The sequence below is a fragment of the Desmodus rotundus genome, chromosome 5, assembly GCF_022682495.2.
Source record: "Desmodus rotundus isolate HL8 chromosome 5, HLdesRot8A.1, whole genome shotgun sequence".
Taxonomy (NCBI): Eukaryota; Metazoa; Chordata; class Mammalia; order Chiroptera; family Phyllostomidae; genus Desmodus; species Desmodus rotundus.
In genome coordinates this window covers 132,193,806-132,219,929 of record NC_071391.1, presented here as the reverse complement: position 1 = coordinate 132,219,929, position 26,124 = coordinate 132,193,806, and the positions used below count along the sequence as shown (strand labels likewise).

Genomic DNA, 26,124 nt, shown 5'->3' with positions numbered 1-26,124 from the left:
TAAATCTGATTTCCATGGGGACATAGTGGTGATCAAATGTTTTAGTTAGTTGAGGGGGGGGAAAACCTCACAGCTTCTCCTGGTTTAAACAGTGGCATTAATAACATCCCAAAGATATACGTACCACACAAATGAGCAAAAAAATACATCACAAAGCACAGTGGTAGAAAAGAGACCTTACTATGAAAAACTGAGCTGGGTTGCATGTAGACTTTTTGGATATATAGAAAATGCTGCCCTTTGACAGTTTTCATTCTGTTACACATATTCTCGTGCCAACTCTGAGCTCATGTAGGAGCTTTTATGCTAACCCTTGGATTGAGCAATTCTAAGGAGTGCTTCTTCCCAGTATATTTTTCAACTGAAACAATAGGGTATGGAAAATGGGGAGAAGGAAGGATGGGATTTGTTACCCATTTGGAGTAGATACATAGAGCTGGAAGCTGTCTACTCTTGATACCACTTCCCTGTCCTCTGTTAATCAACTAGAGATAACACTTAAGGCAGGTTCTCAAATTTGACTTAGCTGAGACCTTTATTAAAAATAGCAATTCTTGCCCTGGCTGGGTGCCTCAATTGGTTGGAGCATCATCCCGTGCACCAAAAGACTGCGGGTTCAATCCCAGGTTAGGGCATCTGTGGGAGGCAACCAGTTGATGCTGCTGTCTCTCTCTCTCTCTCTCTCTCTCCCCCTCCCTCTATGAAATCAATAAACATATCCTTGGGTAAGGATTTTTAAAAATTAAAATAAGAATTATTTTTCTAAGAGTAAGCATAGGAATGGAGTAGGCATAGGAATCCATATTTTAACCATCTCCCAAAGTCAGTCCTCTCTGCATTGAAAAAGGAGTGACTGTAAATCCCATTTAGTTTCTGGGATTTTGACTCGCTTAGGGAAAAGAGTTTCCGTTAGGAATAGGAATGAAAGAACAAAAATGATGAAGAGGAGGACTCAGTTACCTTAATTCAGACTGCTGCTTCCTGGACTTTCTCTTAAAAGATAGATTGCAACCAAAATTAAAAAGGCCTGGGTGCCTGGATTAAGGGTTTTGAATCTCATTCTCTTGCACTAGTGACCTCCAAAGAGGAAAACATAGTATGAAGCACTGGGATTTGAGAAGAAACCTGTTTTCAGAACTTGAGTTTTGCTAATATTTAATAAAGTCAGGTAGTCAAGAGTCAAAAACAGGTATGGTATTCTGAGAGAAGAGTAACAGTTACATGAAAAGAGTTCCCCATCTATTGTGAATTATTGTAGCCTATCTGTACAGATAACAGTTTACAGATATTTCCAATTTAAACTAACCTGTAACCTTAACAAAATAAACGAGCGCCTTAAAAAAGGTTGGTAACCATCATGTAAGTGCAAATGAACAAGTTAATGGTTAAACTGACAGGTACACTCCTAGTGTAAATGGTCCGTCTGGCCAAGTGACAAAGCAGAAACAATGATAATGGAGATCTTAGAAGAAGTTGCCCCTCCCAGAAAGCTCAGAATTATTAAAACAATGATGTTAAATATGGATTTGTGTCTACTGTCCTTTGTGAATATACTGTGCTGAAAAGTGTATATTTTGTCTTAAAATACTGATAATGGTATGGGACATAATTCAAATATTTTAAAATATTGTTTATGTAAACCTTTTTATTTGTATTTTAAGTATGTTTTAAAATGTATTGCTATACTAATATTATGTTCCTATATATAATATGTAAGTAATTTGAGGCGCAGTTAAAAGTGTTTTGGAAATCACTGTTCATGAAGCAGTTTTGAGGAGGGATCTCAGATAACTCAAGGACTGAGGAAAGAACACAGCCTGAGTGGGTGGGTATGTTAGTGCTTTAACCTATTAAATACCACTGTTTCGGGTTTTTTTAACATGGAGATTTTTAGTAAATTTTGTTCGTAAAAAGAGTTTTGGTGGGTTTAAAAAATATTTTTGAAATCTCTTCTGTAGATGATGGGAGCTACTAAAAGTTTTTAAATAAAAGAGTGATGCGATAACATTTTAGAATACCTGGCAGCAAACTTCCCTTTCAAGAAGAATGTCTAGGCAGAAGCTAGAAAACTGATTTCCAGCTATTCTTTTTACCTGATTACACAGCAAAAAAGTATTAATCTGAGGCCTAGATTAATGAAAGGATATTTTTTATTTACTGGTTAGAATTACCAAAATATTGATATGTTTTTATTTTGAAGACTTTGTCTTTATTAATCAAGGGCTCACTTTCAATTTTATGTGTTTTAATAGGTCAGATAAACAATTATTAAACAAGGTGTTTTGTAGATTATATTTTTGGTAATTAGGGCATAAATTCAAGTGCATATTAAAAAATCAAAGTTTTAGCCATACTGAACTTTCATTATGTATCCTAAAAAATTTTCATTTCATTTGAGTATTTCATTGATTTTAGTGTTTAAAAGTGTGTGGGTGTTTCAGTTTAAACCTAAACCTTTGTTTTTAATAAAAGGGGAGTTGACAACTTTTTCCTGTAAGACGGGGGGGGGGGGGGGGCTATAACTAAGGACATTCTGGGAAAGTACTTACCTAAACCTAGGGTTCTTAATTTTTCTACAACTTTAGCTGCTGAACTAGGTGCTATTGGTAACAGAGATAAAGCGAATATCTCCATTTCATCATTGTTTCACATTTCTTAATATTTTTAAGGCTTTTCTAGATTTTAAAAAAGGCAAAAATAGAGTTAAACCTTAAGATATTTTTAGTTCTTAGCCTGTTCACAAACAGTTGACAACTGGCTTAAAGGGAAAAATCAACTTGTAGGTGGTTAGTGAGTGGAACAGCTGACTCTCTGGAAACGATAGGAAATAGATGACTAGAATGTCTACTTACAGTTTGGCCAAGAGTAACTAGACTTTCAATTAAACATTATCTTGGTAACATGACCCAGAGACTGCTAACCTGTTTTTTAGTCTTTTTTGTTTTAGAAAATTGCTCAATGTCATTTTTAGTGACAAAGCTACTATTTCTTTGCCAGTATATTACTAAAGTCTCAGAGGGTAACAAAATAGAGTACCTAATACGATGTCAGTTGAGTGTATATTAATTGCACTTATGAGAGGGCATTTGTCATTGCTATGCTGTTTTCTCTCCTTTTGATTTTTATTTATACTTTGTAATTACTTCAAGTGTGATGATCTAGAAATCTTTGTTTTTAAACAGGATACATTAATTGTTTGGTCAGAAGCTGAAAACTATGATCTGGCTCTAAGTTTTCAGGAGAAAGCTGGCTGTGATGAGATCTGGGAAAAAATTTGTCAGGTAAGTGTCTTTGAAGAATATTTAACTTACACTTGTATGCATTCTACTTACATTTGTATTCATTCTTGGTTTTTTTTTTTCTTGTAACCTAAAAGATACATGTTATAGTTTGGAGAGATAATGTCTTTGTGCGAGATTGTGGTAACCTAATCTGGAAATTCCTTTTATATTTTACAGCAAATTTTCTTTCTTAAACGTTTTTTTGAATTATCATAATTTTGTTTATCACTTGAGATTTTAATACCATGTAAAACGTCAAGATCTTTTAAAAACCAAAAACACCCTCCAAAACACTAGGTTCTAAAGCTTTTAGATTTTTTTTTTACATTTGGTCACCTGTTGGCCCAATGTCCATGAATACCGTGTGCCAGACACTAATGATCAAAAGTGCTCCTGATTTCAACTTGTGAAGAACTTACAGGATATAGGATAAGTGGAAACTCTCAATAACTGACATTTTTTTTAAGTTTTTATTTTAAAAGTTTCAGATTTACAGAAAATATGAGCAGAAAAGCTTTTATATACTTCCCTTCCTGACACCACCTCCCCATTTCTCCTATTATTAGCACCTTACATTAGTATAATATACTTGTCACAGTTAATTAAATAAATATTTATTATTCATTGTTGTTATTCATACATTATTAGTAGCTAAAGCCCATTCTTTATTCAGATCTCCTCAATTGAAAAATCCAGTGCTTTTTTTCTTTTCCAGGATCCCATTCAGAATTCTGTATTAAATTTAGTAGTTATGTCTCCTTAGGTAAATGTTTGCTGTGACAGTAGGAACTGGAATTATAAGATTCATTTGTTATGAATTCAGTGTTAATTATAACATTCATTTTAACTGTCATTTTCTATAAATGGAGATCACTGTTTCAGTGGTTGCCTACTCTTTAATTTTTTTTATTGTTGTTCAATTACAGTTGTCCCCATTTTTCCCCCATTGCTCTCACCTGCCCTGCCCACCAGCCCCCCAGACTCCCACTCAATCTTCCCCTATGATACTCTATTATAGTGTTTTTTGACTACTGTCATTTTCATTCACATCAGCTTTCCCCTCTAGTGATTGCTTTTTATTGATTGATTTTAGAGAGAGGAAGAGAAGAGGGAGACATCAATTTGTTGTTCCACTTGTTTATGCATTCATTGGTTTCTTCTTGTATGTGCCCTGACTGGGAATTGAACCTGCAACCTTGACATATCTGGACAGCACTTTAACGAGCTGAGAAATGTGGCCAGGGCCTTCCGTTGCAGTGGTGTCCAGCCTTTTGGTATCTCTGGGCCACACTGGAAGAAGAGTTGTCTTGGACCACACCTTAAATACACAAACACTAATGAAACCTGATGAGCAAAAAAGGTTTTAAGTAATTTGCATTTTTGTGTTAGGCCGCATTCATAACCATCCTGGGCTGTATGCAGCTCATGGCTGTGGGTTGGACACTCCTGCATCTAGTGATTCTTATCACTGGAGATTGTTGAGTAGTTTTATTCATCTGACTGTAGTCATTTTTTTTCCCCTTGGTCTTCCCAGTAATAGTGCCACACAGTGTAATAAAATGACCTAAAAAAGTGTAGTATGAACTTTCAGGTTCCATATAAAGCTTATTTGACATATGGCTCTAAATAACTAGGCTTTTCTGAATTGGGAGTAGATGGTTTCTTTTTGCTTACCTCATAGCATATATGCATTATATATTGCTGGAGCAATATTAATATACATTATTAAATAGAAGAATTCCAGTTTATGAACAGTTGAAAACAGTAATAAATATAATTTTGCTTTAATTTATATAATACACATAGAATATAATACAGATTTTCATTATTTCACCTTTGGTTTTGCGTATTTTTAACTGGGAAATTTGGTGGTGATGGCAAGATGGTCCTAATTTTTATCCTTTTTTTCTTCACGTGCTCTCTAAGGACTGAGATTGAATTTTATGCTTGCAAATTTTTCTGTAAAGTGAGATGTAATTTAGAGGTGAAATGATTTGTAGTTAGTAACTTAGACTCAAATAATTGACTCTAAACTAGGTGTATTTTCCTCCTCTAGACTTCACTTTTAACTAAGTGACTGTGTTACTAGTACTGATTTTTTGCAAGGTATTTTTACTTAAACTCAATGGTCAGTAATTTGATTTCCAAAATTTTGAATTCTTTTGTATTTTAAGGTAACCAGCTGTACTTGGATATTTTTAGGTTCAAGGTAAGGATCCATCAGTGGAAGTCACACAGGACCTCATTGATGAATCAGAAGAAGAACGATTTGAAGAAATGCCTGAAACCAGTCATCTGATTGACCTACCCACATGTGAACTCAATAAACTTGAAGAGATTGCTGACTTAGTTACCTCAGTGCTCTCCTCACCTATCCGTAGGGAAAAGCTGGCTCTGGCCTTGGAAAATGAAGGCTATATTAAAAAACTACTGCAGCTGTTCCAAGCTTGTGAGAACCTAGAAAACACTGAAGGTTTACACCATTTGTATGAAATTATTAGAGGAATCCTATTCCTAAATAAGGCAACTCTGTTTGAAGTAATGTTTTCTGATGAGTGTATCATGGATGTCGTGGGATGCCTTGAATATGACCCTGCTTTGGCTCAGCCAAAAAGGCATAGAGAATTCCTGACCAAAACTGCAAAGTTTAAGGAAGTTATACCAATAACAGACTCTGAACTAAGGCAAAAAATACACCAGACTTACAGGGTACAGTATATTCAGGACATCATTTTGCCTACGCCATCTGTTTTTGAAGAGAATTTTCTTTCTACTCTGACATCTTTTATTTTCTTCAACAAAGTTGAGATAGTCAGCATGTTGCAGGTAAGTAAACTAAGGTGTTCTTCACAATTCTGTTTTCAGATGTTTAGTTTCCTTAATAGTTCAACTTGTTGTTCCTTCTTTTTCATGGAGGAGAATCATTTCTGAATATGACCTTTTATATTTTTAAGTGTCCTGTGATGTAGTGGGTTTTTTTTTAACTTTCTTTCCTTTTTAAAAATTGTAGTAGAATATACGTGACATAAAATTTATCATTTTAACCATTAAGTGTAAATTTGTAACGTTAAGTACATTCACAGTGTTATGCACTCATCATCTTTGTTCATTTTCAGAACTTTTTCATCATCCCATCAGGAGCAGCTATTTTTTAATTATCTTTTATTCCATTTTCTGAGCCTTAATTATGATTGGGCTGTGTATAAGTATGAGTTCTTAAAAATTCCTAAATAATTAAAATGTACAGCCAGGATTGAGTAATATTCATTAATTTTCAGGAGATGATAATTAGTCAGATTATTTGCTATGTGACACTGGTTTTACTCTGTCTCCTTGAGTTGTAAAAATAGAAGTTTTACATCTTGTGTATCATGTTAACCTTTTATACCCTAACAGTATAGTAAACATGACTTTGAAGAGTTTTCTTTATTTGTGGTGATAGTGTACTACTCTCTGCACAGTTTTCTCTTTCTTTGTTATTTCCATATGAGGCCCTAAGTTTATTGGGCAGCTACTGTATATTTAGTGTAGTGGTTCTCAAGTATGGTCTGTGGACCACTGGGGGTTCCTGGAGCCCTTTTAGGGAGGTCTGTGAGGTTTTCCCTTTTCCAGCTTCGTGTCAGTGTAAGACTATATTTTCTTCATTATATTTCAACCAAAACAACACTTCACAACAGACTGAATGCTGAAGATATAAGAATCTGGCTGTCCTCTGTTAAGCCAAACATAAAAGAAAATTTCAAAAATATAAAACAGAGCCACTCTTCTTTCTAAGTTTTTTAAATTTGGGGTCATAGAGTTCTTATAAAAATATTTACATAAACATAATAACTAATTTTTAAGACTAATAAATGTTTTTAAATGTCTTGTTTTAAGTATAGTAAATATTGATAAATAGAACCCACACAACGAAAGCTCTTTGGGCCCCGTAGTGATTTTTAAGAGGTTAGAGGCCAAAAAGTTGAGGATCTTTGACTTAGTATTTAGTTATGAAATTCCATATTATGATACTTCCAACCATTATTCACCATTCTATTATTGTTGCTTTACTTTATATATAGCATATACTTTTCCAAATCATTCTTTGACCCACCAGTTTTTCGATATTCCACAGTATTAAGTGTGAGGGAAGTTAGACTTACATGTTACGTTTCATTTATAATATATAGAGCCTGCTTTTTAAAAATATAATGTACAATTAAGGGTACCATTTCACTTCCATACAGAAAAAGTTTCAGTCTCAGGAGATGGGAAATAGAGCCATAGTCAATGTAGTTGATGTAAAGACCCAGTGACAGAAGCTGAAGTGTAGCTTTCGAAAGAAGGGTAGGTTTCAACCCTTTCGACTTCAGAAGGGTTGCCAAAACCGTAATAGTAAATTAGTGCTCTTTCATGTTTTAAAAAATAAATTATGCAAACTAATTTATAAATATTTGTAACACTTTATATGTCATTTTACACATTCTATCATGTGTTTATTTGTGAAAGCTATAATTATATAAATCAAATGTAGCTTTAAAAAAATAAGTCTTACTCATTTCTGGTCCATGAGATGCATTTGATGAAATAGCCAGATACCTGTTCAGGGCTAACTTAATTATTTCTTATGTGCCAGCATGATGCAAAATTCTGTTTTCGGTAGTGTATGAGAAGAAAGTAGTTAAGCTTATGGCCATTGGCTTCTAAAGGCTCATTTCCTAAAGCCTTGGAGTCATCAGTATGAAAAGCAATTATTGTAGTGTTTTGTCATTTAGTTGTATCCTTGGGGACCACAGAACATGTAAGATTCTACACCAGCGATTTTCAACCTTTTTCATCTCATGGCTTACATAAAGTAATTACTAAAATTCTGTAGCATGCCAAAATATATATTTTTTTGTGTGATTTGACAAAAATAGTATGATTTTGATTCATGTTGGCTATTGTCATTTTTTTCATTTGACAATCCTAGGGAAAAGAGGTCAGCGCCCCTGACTAAATAGGCAGGTACTACATGTTTTAAAAATTATTTTAGCACACCAGTATGCCTGCCTCGGCGCACCTGTTGAAAGTCACAGCTCTAGGGATCTGCTCATGTACTGATACGCCCAGAAGTTCTGGCCAGGATGGAAACATAGGTAGAAATACTCTACTTCCTCGCACAACCAAAAGAAGGACAACAACAAATTTAAAAACAAAAAACAACCAGAATGGCCAGATATTCAAACTTCATGGAAGTCCGACAACCAAGGAGTTAAAGAAACATTCATCCAGACTGGTAGGAGGGGAGGAGACAGGCAGCCGAGGCAGAAAGGACACACAGCTAAGGAGGTGGCTGGTGGACCGGTTGATCCCACATTCATAAGTTGATAAGCTGGGAAGAACCATTGGGAAGTGATACAGACCGCAGAAGCCAGGTTTTCAGTGTAGGAAATTAAAGACTCAAAACCTCTGAATGTAAAAATCTGCAGGAGTTGTGGCAGTGGGCAGTGAGTGTGATCTCAGGATCACAGGAGAGTCTGTGGGAAAGGCCTACAGGGTCCTAGAACGTACACAAACCCACCCATCTAGGAATCAGCATCTGAAAGGCCACAATCCACTTGTGGGAAGTGAAGGAAGTGACATAAAGTAGGGCTAGAGCAGAGCCAGCAAGTGGCATTGTTCCCTCTCTGACCCCTATCCCACAGACAGCACAACACAGCAAAGAGGGTTGCCCTGCCCTGGTGAATACCTAAGGCTCTGCCCCTTACAACATAACAGGTGTGCCAAGACAAAGAAATATGGCCCAAATGAAAGAACAGATCAAACACCAGAAAAAGAACTAAGCAATGAGGAGATAGACACCCTACCTGATGCAGAGTTAAAACACTGGTAATCAGTATGCTCGCAGAAATGATTGAGCTCAGTCACGGAATGAAGGCTACACAAAGTGAAATAAAGAAAAATATACAAGGAACCAGCAGTGAAGGGGAGGAAAACTGGACTTAAATCAATGAATTGGAACAAACGGAAGAAATAAACATCCAACCGGAACAGAATAAACAAACAAGAATTCAAAAAAATGAGGAGAGGCTTAGGAACCTCTGGGAGAACTTTAAGTGCTCTAATGTCCAAATCATAGGGGTGCTGGAAGAAGAGGAAGAGCAAGAAATTGAAAACTTGCCTGAACAAATATTGAAGGAAAACTCCCCCAATCTGGTGAAGGAAATAGACTTCCAGGAAGTCCAGGAAGCTCAGAGAGTCCCAAAGAAGCTGGGCCCAAGGAGGAACACATCAAGGCACATCATAATTACATTACCCAAGATTAAACAGAAGGCAAGAATCCTAGAAGCAGCAAGAGAAAAGGACACAGTTACCTACAAAGGAGTTCCCATAAGACTGTCAGCTGATTTCTCAAACTTCACAGACAAGAAGGGGCTGGAAAGAAGTATTTGAAGTCAGGAAAGGCAAGAAATCCATCCAAGATTACTCTATCCAGCAAAGCTATCATTTATAATGGAAGGGCAGATAAAGTGCTCCCAGATAAGGTCAAGTTATAGGAGTTCATCATCACCAAGCCCTTATTATATGAAACGTTAAAGGGACTTATCTAAGAAATAGAAGATGATCAAAAATATGAACAGTAAAATGACAACAAACTCACAACTATCAACAACCAAACCTAAAAAACAAACAAAACTAAGCAAACAAGTGGAACAAGAATAGAATCACAGAAATGGAGATCACATGGAGGATTGTCAGTGGGGAGGGGGAGAATGGGGGTAAAGGTACAGGGAATAAGAAGCATAATGGGTAGGCACAAAATAGACAGGGGGAGATTAAGAATAGTATAGGAAATGGAGAAGCCAAAGAACTTATATATACAACCAATGGACATGAACTAAGTGGTGGTGGGGAATGATGGAGGGTGGGGGCGGGGGGTCACAGAGGAGGGAAGTAAAGGGGATAACAAAACTGGGACAACTGAAAAAAAAATCATGGCTCTACACCAAAATTCCTAGATTATTATGTTTTATGAATTATTGCTCCCATAATTTAGTCTCCTTTACTCATATCTATCTTTTAAGTTTTTAATCTGCTATGGACTGACAATGAGATCTTCAAACGTGTTTGAATTATTTAAATTAAGAGGCGGTTTATGTATGTATAGCTAACAGTGAACAGTGTAGTCAAACTGAAAATTATAAGTATACCCTGGAATTATTATAATTTGTATTTATCATATAAATAAGTATAACTTTATACTTCTAATACTTCACAGTAATTAATGGTAATTTTAAATTAACATTTTTCTCATGTAGGAAGATGAGAAATTTTTGTCTGAAGTTTTTGCACAATTAACAGATGAGGCCACCGATGATGATAAACGGCGTGAATTGGTAAGTTATTTCTTGAAATTCAAACCCTTAAAGAGCACTTACTCTTTTGGCATACAGGCTTTTAATACTGAATTTGTTAACTTAAGAGAGAACGTTTATAATTAGTATGAGACAAAAGATATATACTTAAATTATACTATAAACGATTACTCTTAAAGTTTCTTAAACTTACTGTTTTATATATTTTAGAAATTTCTTAAGATATTTGATGTGGGTTCCCCCTCTGTGAGAGAAATTGTGTACCTTACAAATCCCAAAATCAGACATGTAATTTATGTTAGAACACAACTACAAATTCATGCATTTCTTCATTGTAGATACTCACATTATAGATATTCCTTTCTTTTTAAACAAGTGGCAAGGATACTGCTTCGTAAATAAATGATAAATAATTGCTTCTTGAAAATGTTTCTTTCTTATGAATGTGTTTGCAATCACTTTTCTGAGATATGAAACATGCCTTGGGGAAAGAAAATAGTGTTTACCAGCAGTTTGTCAATTTTTCTAATATAATCGGGTACTTGGGTTTTAAGAAGTAATGAAAGATTGCTGACTTAAAATCAGCCAAGTCCCTTTTCATGTAGTTATTTATTAATAGCCTATTCAATTTTCTTATAAAATTAGTCCTTTAGACTAAGGAGTCTGTAATATCCTTTTCAGTTTTTAAAACTTGAATCATACTTTACAGGGCTCCCTGGAAACCTAGCCACTGTTTATTATAGCAGAGTTTCTGTGAAAATGTGTGCTCTCATTCAGAATATCTGCCTTACATGGCATTTTTACATCTTAATTGTAAATAGAGAATAATATATATAAGTGTGTATATGTGTGTATGTGTATATATACATATACATACATGCATGCCTTCTTAGATTCCACATACATAACATGTATGCCATTATGTCTTTAGAGAGTTAACTCTTCAATGTAAGGTTTATTTTTAATGGGATGCTTGTTTCTGTGTTCTTTAAATGTAGGTTTTGAGGAGCCGGGATACCCTGAAAAGTCAAGGCCCTTAGAGGGGTGATTTCCACACTGTTGTTGGTCACATTACAGTGTGCCCTAAGTTTCCTTTTGTGTGTGTCAGTGTCTCACTGTACTTTCTAACATTACAGGTTAATTTTTTCAAGGAATTTTGTGCATTTTCTCAGACATTACAACCTCAAAACAGGGATGCATTTTTCAAAACTTTGGCAAAATTGGGTATTCTTCCTGCTCTTGAAATTGTAATGGTAATTATACAGCTTTTCTTTATGTTTTTGAAATTGTGAATTTGTAATAGATTTATATTATGGATGGAGAGTATTACAGCAATGCATAGTGAATTTTTATAATTTAAGTTATGATTATCTTTATTGAATTACTACAGGAGTGTTTTCAATCTTTAGGTTTTTAATAACTTAAATTTACAATATTAATGTGTAATCACTTGTATATAATATGGTTTCTGGTGAATAAAAATCTTGCGTGTCTTTACAAGACTTCCTCTTCTGTAGGAAACTAAGAATGTTTCACAGAGACTAATAAAATATCTTTTAAGCCCAGTGAGTGGAATGAGGGCAGCCTGAAACAAAGGGGCTCCTGCTGCAATATGGGTTGGGGCAGTGGTTCTCATAGGGTTCTTTATGAGTTTTATCCACTGGTATGTATCATATGAAAAATTAAAACAAAAGTATTAACTTTGTTAAAATAACCCTTATATGTTAATATAACTAATACAACTTTTATGAAAAAATAATTTTCCAAAACAAAAAAAAATTTAATGAGAAGAATGGCATTGTTTTACATTTTTTGCCAATCACTTTAATGTCTGACTTAGTAGAAAATAGCTGGAGTCTCATAGTAGCTTGTGCATTTAATTTGTTGTGGCATCACATGTTGTGTAGCCTCTTGAAAATACTTGTGATAGACTGAGAGTGAAAAGGGCCGGTAATGCCTTAGTATTTTTTATTTTTTATTTTTTATTATGAAAAGTTTTACTTTCATGCACTTCCTGAAAAGAGTTGGACTCCTTGCCAGAATTCCCTAGACCACACTTTAAGAATTGCTGAGTCATAGAATGTCTTTCAGAATCACCTGAAGATTTTGTAACTTATGAATCATGTATTCTTCACGTGTTGAAAACGGCAAAGCATTCTGAGTCACTACCTTAGGAGAGTAAGTTGTGGAAAAGAGTAAAAATACCCAAAGTGTTTTCAAAAGCTGCTTCTATTAAATAGAAAAATTATAAGAGAGAATCATTTATTAAGGCATAAAGTACCTGGCAAATCCAGAACCAAAGAGATTCTGGAAGGTTTTGAAGCCTTAACTAGGAGATATCATTCACATTTTTGCATATATTTACATCAAGAATTCTCTCCCACCCCCCAAAAAATAAAAAACATTTTGTTACAGCATTTGAAAGCACTGCTTTATAATCCTGTGCTGATTCCTTATATTTAAATTCTCTGAGTATTTATTTTTGTGGTGGTAAAAACTGGCAGAAACTAATCATTGAGCTGCCTAAAACTTTCCGATACTTGTAAAAGGAAAAGAAGATAAGGAGAGGTTACATATTTGATTCCAGTACAATTAAATCCAAAAAGTTGGTGGTGTACATAGATTTGGGAAAAAGGAAAACACTAGCATAATGTTTATGAACGTTTATTAGTCTGTAACCTTATTTTCCTTTTATCAGGGCATGGATGATTTGCAAGTCAGATCAGCTGCTACAGACATATTTTCTTATTTAGTAGAATTTAGTCCATCCATGGTCCGAGAATTTGTAATGCAAGAAGCCCAGCAGAGTGATGATGTAAGTAGTAATACCCTGGTTCTATGTGAATTATCTGTAGTGTTTGCAAACTATTGAGACTAAAGGCGTGGTCATTATCTTAATCTTTTATGAAGCAAAATATTAGATTTTTTTTTATCATTTGTGATTTGGCAAGCCCAGAATATGTGCCAATTGATTTGCTAGTGCAAATTGACAATTCGATTGATTGTTTTTAAGAAAAGCATATTCAGACTAGTGTTGAGCTAGCTTATCATAGAATTAAATTCTTACATAGTGGTCTTAAAAAACGTTTCAAGTGCTAATGAAATAGAATTTCAAACCATAGGTCAGGCACTTACCTAGAATAACTAAGAAATTATTTTCCCTGTATTCAAATGTGTGTGGGAGTTTTTAGTGAGGATGAGTGTTTAATAATGAAACCAATGTTGTATTTCCCCACTACAAAAATATTTACACTTTCCCCTTATACTATTTTTAAGACAAAATGAACATACAGCTGTAATTTTAAGTAATCTTCCTTTCTTATATTAAATATTTTTTAGTGTTAAGTAGAAAATAACTAAAATAAATTATGTCCCTTCTTAAGGTTTTTGAATCCCAGTGTTAATTTGATCCTTATATGAGTTATTATTGAATTAAACTACAGTTATTTTATATGTTTTGTGCTTGATCTCTTAACTTAGGTTTTTACATCTAACTATTTTCAGTGGGGGTTTTTTTAAGCAATTTTATTTAGAATCAGTTTGGGCTAATGGTACAGTTTAGCCAGTAGAAAAGAAATAGAAGACGTATTTTATATTGTACCTTTTAAGGATTTTTAACCCACGTAACGTTAATCTGACTTAAAAGAATAGGTACCTGGTTTATCTCAGTGTTGTGATGTTATCTTATTGCAACCTTTTATAAAAGTAATTTTGAAATTGATACTCAGTGTTCCATCCTTAGTGGTGTGCATAGTTAAAGGCATTCATCATAACATCTCTGAGACCATGAGAAGAGTCAGCTACTGACTTCAAGAATTTTTAACTTTCTGTTTTATTAGAACTATTTTGTGGGGGTTTTTTAATTTTTCAATTACAGTTTACATTCAGTATTATTTTGTGCTCGCTGCAGGTATGCAGTATAGTGGTTAGATAATCATATATTTTTACAAAGTGTTCCCCCCCATTTTTAGTGCCCACCTAGCACAATACGTAGTTATTACAGTATTAAGTACATTCCCTATGCTGTACTTGTATCCCTGTGACTATTTTGTAACTACCAATTTGTACTTTTTAATCCCCTCATCTTTTTCACCCAGTCCCTCAAACCTCCTCTGGCAACCATCTGTCTATTTTCTGTATCTATGAGTCTATTTTTATTTTGTTTGTTCATTTATTTTGTAGAACTATTTTTTTGTTTACATTTAATTAATGCATGTGACTTAGAGAAGCAGTTACTGATTTTTGACCATAAAAAAATCCCTTTCTCTCACCCCAATAAATTCAATTTTTTAAAAAATCCTTTCTCAAATTTTCTTTTTCTGACAATCACTGTCTTCAATGCCTTTCATTTCCCTGAATTTTCTGATGTCTAAAAATTTTACTATTTAAAAATTTTGTTACTTTAAAATAATTCTTAGCCCACAAAAGAGGATAAATTATCATTTTTTTTTTAATTTTCAAAATAAAGGATCCTACATGCTGAAGTCTATATTGGGTTGGCAGCAACCTTTAAAAAGAAAAAAGAAATAACTTACATGTGTATTCAGTGGGGAGTTAAGGTTTTGATGTTCTTTTAAAATAAATGCACAGCATTCAAACTCAAGTTCTTTCTAATACTATGGAACAGATTTGGTTTTAGGAGCATGGATTACAATATTAACATGTGTTGAGACACTAGGAAATACTAACATTTTTTACTGTAGCCATTATTTCTATCTAAGCTCTAAGGATAGATTTAGCAGTAATTGCTGTCTTTTTTTGTTATGCCACAGATTTCACATGTTTTTATGCTAATAGCCTTTGAAACATCCAGTAAAAATTATTTTAGAATCTGCCTGGATAAGTAATACAGCTATTACCGAACTGCTTATTTTGGCAAGTATTTTCAGTGTATTTCTCACTTAGGAATACATATGTTAATTTTTCTAGATACAATAATAGCATTGGGTAATTTTTTATTTATTTTTTTTATTTAAGTATATTTGTTGAGTTTACTTTTTAGGATTTTTTATTTTTATTTTTAGAGGACTTTAAAAACTTAAATATTTAATACTGAAATATTTATAGAATTATATATATGGAATTTGCTTCAGAATAATTCTGAAGGATGAAATTTGCCACAATAAGAAGTTTAACAAAATGCATAAGCTAATCTCTCGGGGTTGATTGACTATTCAGTATTTTGTATTGAACATATCACATTTTATTTCTTAAAATTGCATCAGTTCTTTTAACTTTATCTTGAAGTAATTTTAAATTCACAGAAAAGTTATAATAATACAAAGAACTCTCATATGCACTTCACCCAGATTCCTCAATTATTAACATTTTGTCTCATTTGCTTTATCATTTTTTCTTCGCTTATATTTGTATGTACACATTTATATATATAAAATTATTTTATTCTGAGCCATTGAAGAGTAAGATACAGAATGATGACACAATATCCTATTATCCCTATTTACTTCATTGTCTGTCTACTAAAAACTCTATATACCTAACCACACTATAATTATCAAAGTCAGGAAATTAACATTTTTACTTTATTTAACTACAGTTCTAATTTCAGGTTTTGTCAGTTGCTCCAGTAAGGCCCTTTTAGCCTAGACAAAAATGAAAAATTTCTGGTCTAGTTTCCAACAGTTTGGATTTCTCTCAAGTAACATTTCCTTCAGTGCATCATATCGAGAAATTCCCCCAACTGCCATCATAAACAATCAACAAACAACAAGTGCGGGTGAGGTTGTGGAGAAAAGGGAACCCTAGTACAATGTTGGTGGGAGTGCAGACTGGTACAGCATCTGTGGAAAACAGAATGGAATTTCCTCAAAAAAACTAAGAATGGAACTGCCTTTTGACCCAGCAATTTCACTGGTGGAATTATACCCTAAGAATCCTGAAACACCAATCCAAAAGAAACTGTGCACCCCAATGTTCGTAGCAGCACAATTTACAATAGCCAAGTGTTGGAAGCAACCTAAGTGCCCATCAGTAAATGAGTGGATCAAAAAGCAATGGTACATTTACACAATGGAATACTATGCAGCAGAGAGAAAGAAGGAGCTCCTACTCTTCAGGACAGCATGGATGGATCTGGAGAGCATTATGCTAAGTGAAGTAAGCCAGGCAGTGAAAGACAAACACCATAGGATCTCACCTGTAAGTGGAACCTAATCAACAAAACAAACAAGCAAGCAAAATGTAGCCAGAGACATGGAAACAAGGAGCAAACTGACAGTGACCAGAGGGGTAGCGGAAGGTGGATAACAGAGGGAAAGGGGGAAGGGTCAAGTAAAGGAACATGTATAAAGGACCCATAGACAAGGACAGTGGGGGGTAGGATTGAATATGGAAGTGGGGGCTGGGCAGGGCAGGGGAGAGTAATGGGGGGAAAATGGGGACAACTGTAATTGAACAATTAAAAAAGAAAAAAGAAAGAAATTCCCCCAACTACAAAAAATGTTTCAGCCTTTGCCTGGGTGGCTCAGTTGGTTGGAGTGTCCTCCCATAAAAAAAGTTTCTGGGTTCGATTCCCAGTCAGGGCACATACCTCTGTTGTGGGTTGCTAGCACTTCCTATCCCTGGTCCTGGCACATCCAGTCTTCAGTCCAGGCGCATGCAGGAGGCAGCCAGTGTTTCTCTCTCACATCACTGTTTCTCTCCCTTCCTGTCTCACTTCCTCTCTCTAAAAGCAGTGAAAGAAGTGTCATTAGGTGAGGATTAAAAAAAAGACTTTCAGTTTTCTTTGTCTAGACTGTTTTGCCTTTTCGCAAGTGTGAGGTTTTGAACCATTCCGTCAAATTTGAGGAGCTATTTTTGCTTCTAACATGTGAAAATGGGTTGAAAAAAGTACTGATTCAATAATACTTGTCTTCATTCAAGTTGCTGCAGAGCAAATTTCTTGTGCAGGATTTTCTAAAATTACTACGTTTATATATTTTTTTAAAATTGTAAATGTGTCCACAACATCCATCAATTATTTTTATTCTGTTGCAGAATATTCTTTGTGCCCTTGCCATTCTTTCTCCTCTTATTTACTATATTTACAGAATCAAAGATGTACAGAATTCTGATACTTTCTTAATTTTACCAGAAAGTATCAGTGGAAAACTTTCATGTGACTTTGTCATGATTTCTGCTGTCTAATTCCATTATAAAATTTTTGTCAATATTAAGAGGTTAATATTGTAAAGAAATGTATCTTAAAAGCAATGAAATAAAGTATGTCCTCTGTCTTTCTCAATCAGAAAATAACGATGCCAGCTCTTACCCTGGATAATCTCTGAATTCCGTGTGTAGGTACCCAGAACTTCCCCTTTGTTGCTAATTACTTTTCACAATATAGCAAAATTCTTAAACCCCCTTAAATATACTTTTAAAGCAAAAGTATTTGCTTCTAAGGATAGTATGAGGTTAGAGTGTGATGAAACCAATGGTAATACTATTTCTCTAAACCTTTGATTTACAAATAACTAAAACATTGAAATATCTCCTAGAAACCGAAGTCACACTCACTTCAATGTTGCTATTTAGGTGAGAGATGCGCAAAAATTTCCTAAAACAACCTGAAGTTAAGTAAAACTTTGTGGGCCTCATGGTCTTCGTCAAAACTACTTAACCCTGTTACTGTAGTAAGAACTGTCCTCAGACAGTTTGAAAAACACTAGGCTTGGCTATGTTCCAATAAATGTACAAAATAGGCAAGTGGCCCGGTCGTTTTGTGGTTTGCTGACCCCTGACTTAGACCTCTATTTCAGAACATTTCAGGTAAATGATACTGGCATTTAGAGGCTCATTCTCATTTGAAGGTTATCATTACAGAAGCTACTATGGTGGTGTAAAAAGAAGTAAAACAGAGACCATAGGGATAAGCAGGCATTAATGGGAGAAGAAAGTTCAGGAGTTATTTTAAGATTAAATGTAAAAGTATGTTCTCCAGAACAGATTTTGGTGCCCTAGCATTGGAATAAATTCACTGGAAGTACTCTGTAATGGTTTATTTTTAGATCAGGTTACCATTTGACATCTGAAGAAGGAATGTTGTAATAGTTTGTCCTACATCTTCATTTTGCTGCAATTTCTTGAGCATGATTTTTCTAGCACCATTGTTAAATAAGCAGATTAAGGAAAAATGGATTTGTACTTGTAGTATTTTAATGCCAGTAAAGAACTCTAACAGACAACTAGACATGCTAACTTGAATTTGACAGAGTGGTCAAACTTAGGTGATCTTCTGTTCCAGTCCCCTTGTGCCGTTAGAGAAATAGGCATGGAAGAGTTAATTAGGTCACTTAGCTGGTTATTGGCAGTACTGCATTTAGAGGCTGGGTCTTTTGATTTAGCTATTCCTTCTGTTCACCAGGCTTGCTCTGTGGTGTTAAGAAATGAAACATGCCGTACAGACTGTTCATAATGCTGATAATACTTGTAGTTCATTGATGAATGTTCAACCATTCATTATATTGCTTAGCACCTGTTTGTCATCGCTGAAAGCACATTATTACTTTTGGGTGGATTTAGTCATGTATTATAGTAGACTAATTTTAATTGTTTACTGAGCTGCTTCTGGGATACCTCTGGGATGAGACCATCTTGCTCTATACTGCTCTATGCAGCATAATCTCTAAATCTGTGGTTAATTCTGATATTTTAGAACTTGATTTTTACTTAGTTTGGCAGAATCCAATTTAAAATAATAATAATAATAATAGAACTTGACATGTACAATAGAGTTCTTGTTTTTCTTCATTTCTCTGTCTTACTGGCTAATGTCTACTGTATTGCCAACTATATAGTTTCATAGACAAGGTCTGTCCAGAAGGTATCCAGCCATGTAATATGAAAAATAGAGACATTTGAAGAAGACACAGGATACAAGAAATATTGTACATAGGACAACGATGCCTCCACCCCCTTAAGAGTAGGCACCTTGGGACCTCACACAGTTCTCCCAGTCACTATCAGCTGCCCTGTCATATTTTCCTGAATCTCATCAATGGTCTGAAATCTCTTCCCTTTCGAGGGTGATTTTAGTTTGGAGAAAAGCCAGAAGTCTCACGGCGTCAAATCTGGGGGCCTGGGGGCTGAGTCACCTGGGTGATTTGATGTTTCACAAAAAAACTGCATAAGATATGATGCATGACCAGTGGCATTGTCATGATGAAGTTGTCAATCACCAGCTGCCCATAGCTGCGACCTTCTGAATCATCTGAATAGTTTCCATGGAGGAGCGTTCAAGCTTAAAACAAAATTAGATGCAGATTCGTTGCTGTACTTGCTTAGTCATTTTGAATGTGATGGTCACACAATATACATGCTCACTCAAGGACGTCCACAGTACAGTGAAGTCATCATTGATCACGTATGTTCATTCCAGTTCACTTTCCTTGGCTGCTAGGTTCCATAGATGTGTGCAAACCATTCTGGTTATATTAACAATGGCTGGACTTTTTCCAGACAGACCTCGTGTATTGTCTTTGTTTTGTTTTGGTTTTTTGTTGGTTGTTGATTTGGGTGAAAGAGTAAATCTAGTTTGTCACTTCCTCTTGGCCAAAAGGAGAAATCTGATTTAATTTTCATTTTCAGAGCAGATTTTAATTTAAATAACTGGACCTTATTAAGAATGGGCCAGTTTGTGGATTCATGCCTCTTTTATGTAATTTTCTTTCAAAGTTATTCATAATTCATTAGAATGAGACTTCAGAACATTAAATAGTAAAGCCATCTGACACAAGAATTTAGAAACCAGCTTGTTTTAAGACTCATTGACTGTGAGAAATTTCCCACTTTTTGCTCCTATTTTTCTGCCTCTTTTTTCTCTTTGTCTAACATTTACTATCCTGTTTTTTCCTTTTCCCTTCTTTAACAATGAAGCTGTAATAATACTCTTTTGAAGAGTGCTGTTCTGTTTCTATGATGGCAGAAATTCCGTAACCATTCACTAAGGTAGTCACTCCCAACTGTAGCCGTGGAGCACTTGAAATGTAGGTTGTGTGACTGAGGAATTACTAATTTTAACTTAAATAGCCTTGTGTGGTAAATCGGTATTGTAATGGACCACACAGGGTTGGAGTATTTACTACCTGTACACAATCCGAGTGGACCTGTTATCTCGTAGCCACTCTAAGCAAAGGAATGTCTTGCTCGGCTCTCTAGTTTAGAATAGTTCTGATGGCGTTGTGGAGGTCAGATGGCTAGAGAAAGAAGGCCTGACCTGTGCCAAGAGAAAGGGAAAAGGAGAATAGGGAATTAATGTATCACTAGGGGTTTGGCTTCATATATCAGTAAACTAGGGGTGACATCAGCAAGATGGCTGAACAGGAAGTCTCATCCCTTCTCCCAACAGAAACTTCAATGTAATAATCATGAACAGATAAGAATACATCAATGAGACTTTCAGAATGCAGATGAACGGTTACAGCAGCTTGGTAGAACACAGAAATGAGAAAAGATGCATTGAAGGGTTAATAATTTCAATTTACCCATGTCATTCCTCTTCCAAGCCAGCACAGCATAATGCCCAGAAGAGATTTCCTGGACCCATGAATTCTCCTTTGGGGGAAAGAGAGAGATCAAAGTAAGGGTCTGACATCCCCATTCTTTCAGGATTCTACCAAGAGAATCACTTTTTTCTGCCTCTCCCAGAACACTGAAGGAATTATCTCACAATAGCTAAGAACAGATACCACTTCACAAGTCTCAATAGCTGGTCCATGTACCCCACTAACGCACCCCACCTGCTGCCCCAGCCAGAACCTTCTGGCAAGGTTGACTGGTGAAAGGCTTTCTTTGCCAAAGTTGGTCTGTAAAGACTGGAAGAGCTAACTGTTTCTTAAAATACGCAGGCAACAATGCAAAACTACAAAGATCAGGAAGAATCGGGAAACTTGACACCACCAAAGAAACAAAGCTCCAGTAACTGACCCGAAAAAAATGGAGAACTCAGCATAGGGAATATAGTCAATAACACTATAATAACTTATACTAGAATTATTGGGGAGCATCACTTTGTAAATTATAAAATTGTCTAACCACTGTGCTGTGCACCTGAAAGTAATACATATGTGTATATATATACACGTGTGTGTGTGTGTGTGTGTGTGTATCTTTAGGGAGAAAATGGAGCACTTTGAACGGCCTAACAAAGAATTCAAAATAATTGTCTCGAAGAAGTGCAGTGAGCTATAAAAAACACAGATAACTAAACAAAATCAAGAAAACAATACATAAAACAAGTTCAACAAAGAGAAACCATAAAAAAGAAAGAAAGGAAATTCTGGAGCTAAAGAATATAATGACTGAACTGAAAAAGATCAATAAATAGCTTCAACAGTAAACTGGATCAAGCAAAAGAAAATATCAGAGAACTGGAGAATGAAAAAAATGAAGAAAGCCTCCATGAATTCTAGGATACCGTAAAGTAAAACAGTATGGGGGGTTGGCAAAAGTAGGTTCACAGTTGTAATACAAATAAATAATATAGTACAATAATTAATAAATAATAAAAGAATAAACTCTGTTTCACATGCAATTCTAAACCTATTTTTGCCAACCCGTGTATTGAAATGACATTTCAGTGTATGCATTATACCTTAAGAAGTTCTTGCCACTGTGTTTTTATGTAGATATAACCTAAATTTGTCATATATTATTTGTCTGCCTAATTTTAAGTGAATGAACTTAAGAGGATTATATACAACTAAGCAAATAATCTGAGGCTTTAATTAACTGGTAGAATCTCAAATTATACATATAGACATGTCTTAAAGAAAATGCTATACATAGCATTTTTCTGAAGAAGTATCATTGGCTAATACCTTTTGTAGTATCTTAACATTTTATAATAGATATACCTTACTGAACATACCACAATAAGAAACAGCAGCAAATAATGTAGAATATGCTCTTTTTCCTCTAATTGAAATAAGGCTTGGGTCTGGATTTATTAATGTAGCTCTGTGAATTTTATTCCATAACTCCTCTTTGAAGAAATTTTATTCTGTCTCTATTTTCATGATAGAATTGATTCATTGGTGTTCAAATTTGGAAACATAGTAGAGACAGCATTCTAATTTCAAGCATTTAAGTTTCTATCATGTGGTTTTGTTGGTTCTTTACTGCATTAAGTTCACAAACAACTTCACAGGGATATATTATTTTTGTATAAGAGTGTATTAAGTTTGGGAAAGGATTCCATAACGAAATAATACAAAGTGCTTTATAATGAAACTTTCTATTTATTACTTCCCAGAATTCTCCCAGTTTTAGACATTTATCTTCATTCCATGCAGTTCCCTTATTTCATCTCCTTCAGTTACTACCTTTCATATTTTCAAAACCACTGAGCTGATGTCAAAACTGTTTTTGATATGAACACTCTGTATCCTAATTTAATGCTCAAGACTTCTACTTTAAAAAATACAAGCAGACGGCAAATTTTGTATCTGCAAGCTGCTTTGTAGGTCTCTATAGTAAGACCCAAGAGCATGTTACTAATTTAACAATAAATCTATTTGACATTCGATCATTGTATAATACATGTGTGTCTACTCGTTCCCTGTGGAGAATTGTGTACTTTGTTGTTTTTTTTTCTCATTTTTTTGCTAGGAAGGATTTTCTAGTGAGAGCTGAGATAAGCTATGTTGAGGGGTGAAGGTATCACATAATGTGTGATATTGTTTATTCAACTCTAAATTCATACCTGACAGTGAAACCTAGAATGAGAATCTGTTAGAACCTCCACTGGGCAAGAGTTACTGGTAAATGATTTTTTTCCACTTCCCTATATTAATGGTATCATAAGCTGTAGCGTGCTCTGCTTTTCAGTTAAGTGGATATTTTTTATTCTAGTGTGTATTTATGAAACTTTGAAAAATGGGGAAGAAAGAGCTTAAATAAGTTCATACATTCTTTGGAGTTTTTGTCTGTGTTGTTCTGATTTTGTTCTTTCAGTTGGTATGTTTCTCATATTTCCAAGCAAGGACTAATAAAAATATTTTCTTTCAGGATATCCTTCTCATTAACGTAGTAATTGAACAAATGATCTGTGATAGTGATCCTGAGCTAGGAGGTGCTGTTCAGTTAATGGGACTTCTTCGTACTCTAATTGATCCAGAAAACATGCTGGCTACAAATAATGTAAGAAATTACTGGCGTTTTTTTTTAGATTTTATTCATTTATTTTTAGAGAGAGGGGAAGAGAGGGAGAAAAACATCAATGTGTGAAAGAAACATCAGTTGGTTGCCTCTCACGTGCGAGACTCTGCACACAACCCAAGCACATGCTCTGGCCAGGAATTGAACCGGCAACCTTTTGGTTCGCAGGCCAGCACTCCATTCACTGAGCCACACCAGCAAGGGCAAAAAAATGTTTTGCTCTCATCAGTTGTCCGTGATTTTTAAATATGTAATTATATGTGAATTATGTGTCAGTATAAAAATTGTGAAAATGTCTACAATTTTGAAAAACAACAAGTCCTTAAGTATTTGATTACTCAATATTCAAGTAGCAGTGGTATTCCTGTAGCAGATCACTTGGGGCAAAATACAATCTTGTAATCTGTAAAATCTTAGTGAAACATTAGCACTTCTGTTTATGACCCTTGGCCTCTCTATGTTAACTTCTTAAAATTTATACAATGTGAATATACTTAACACTACTGAACTATAAACAGAAAAATGGTTAAATGGTAAATTTTGTTTTTATTATAATAAAGGAAAAATTAATGTGCACTAAATGGTCTTAACTGCATAGAAAAATAAGTCATTAAAAAAAAGACTTAAGGAACTATCCCAAAATATTAATAGCAATTGTCTCAAAATAATGGCATTTTTTTCTTTATAAAATTCCCTCATATTTAGAGAACCTGTATATTATTTTTAAATGATTGAAAGTTTACAGGACCAGTTGTATAAAAAAGTAGTATCCCAGAAAAATCAAAAGGCATTATTTTCCAAGTTTCCAAATAATAAGATTTTTTTTTAATTTTAAAAATAGATCTAAATTCTGTCCTGTTTCTAGTGGCTGGATAAATTGATATGGCGGGTTTTCAAATTTGGATACACTGTGAAGGGGTATCAGATTTTAAGCAGTTAAGTTGTTGTCATATTGCTTGACAGATTCTTCATTGCATTTCAGATCACAGCATATTTGAAAACCATTGTTCTGAATAATTTTCTCAAAAAAACTTTATAATACTCTGATCTTTTTCTTTCATTTTTATTTGTAATATAAACTAGATTTTATTTTTAAGTCCTAAAGTAAGATTAAGGCATATATAACTAGTTTTTTTATTCTTTAGCAGTATGTTAAAGTATCTGTTTGTGTATGACCCACACTGCTAATTCTTGAAGATGTTTTATTAATTATAAAAGTTATAAAGTATTTTTTAAATTTGTTATGTTTCAGAAAACTGAAAAAAGTGAATTTCTGAATTTCTTCTACAACCATTGTATGCATGTCCTCACGGCACCACTTTTGACAAATACTTCAGAAGACAAATGTGAAAAGGGTAGGGCCTCTTACTTGTCTGCTTATAATTTCTGTTTTTAAAGAGTGAAACTAGTATTACAACTAACAGGCTGTTTACTTGGTTCTTTATATGACAAAGGATATATATCCCTGAGTATATGTCCTAGGGAACATGTTTGCATGTGCCTGACAGGTACAAGAATGTTGTTGCATTGGTCATGGTAGGAAAGTGAAAGTGTGGCATTGCATATAATGGAATACTATATATAGCAGTTAAAATAGTTGAATATTAATCATCTGACTAATCACCAAAATGTAAAACTGAATGGGTAAAACATCACAAAACGTTTTATTGTAGAATGGTTCCATTTATATAAATTAAAATAAATGCATTTTTAACATTCATTTTAAAATAAAATACTTCCAGCATACAGAAATATTTAGATAATAGTTTAACATACATCCATATACTTCCTCTTGGCTCTCCCATTCTCATTCCACCCCACCTTCCTCCATCTCTCAAGGGATGCTGAATTTGGACTCAGTCGCCTCTATGTTTGTTTATATTATTATGACATGTATACTTTTCATGCTTTCAACCTTCATATGCATTGACTTCTATTGTACAAGTTATTCTGCAGTTTTTTTTTTACCCACGCCTTTTTTTGAGCTCTATCTATATTTATGTCTAGAGTTCTTACTAATTTTTAACTTTTGTATAGTATTCTCTTATATGAGTATGCTGTAAGCCATTATGCTTCTAATGTCCATTTAAGTTGTTGCCAGCTTTTTGCCATTACAGACAATGCTCCGGTACACATCCTTGTATTTCCCTACACAGATGTGCTCTAAGGTGTGCGCTGAGAAGTTGGAACGAACTTACAGTGTTCACATTACTTTGTTTTTTTTTTAAAAAATTCAAAGCATAAATCATCTGTTGTTAATATTTGTGTTATTATGGAATTTAAGAAATACCTATATAGAGAGACATACCCAAATTGTTGGAGGATGACTGAGAGAAGATAGAAGACAATAT

At 34.4% G+C, this 26,124-nt stretch overlaps 1 protein-coding gene across 4 annotated transcripts in view; it reads left to right on the top strand.

Moving 5' to 3' along the window:
- Window positions 1-26,124, top strand: part of PPP4R3B (protein phosphatase 4 regulatory subunit 3B) — a 51,691-nt gene that overhangs the window by 8,174 nt on the left and 17,393 nt on the right. For 3 of the 4 annotated variants that reach the window (XM_045189421.2, XM_024552774.3, XM_024552775.4), the window contains 7 exons: window positions 3,183-3,281; window positions 5,484-6,107; window positions 10,562-10,639; window positions 11,755-11,871; window positions 13,317-13,433; window positions 23,624-23,755; window positions 25,026-25,128. In XM_045189421.2, the coding sequence (XP_045045356.2) occupies window positions 3,183-3,281; window positions 5,484-6,107; window positions 10,562-10,639; window positions 11,755-11,871; window positions 13,317-13,433; window positions 23,624-23,755; window positions 25,026-25,128 (1,270 nt within the window). Of the gene's footprint in view, window positions 1-3,182; window positions 3,282-5,455; window positions 6,108-10,561; window positions 10,640-11,754; window positions 11,872-13,316; window positions 13,434-23,623; window positions 23,756-25,025; window positions 25,129-26,124 lie in introns of those variants that run through there. The other variant, XM_045189422.3, reaches the window with a different exon arrangement.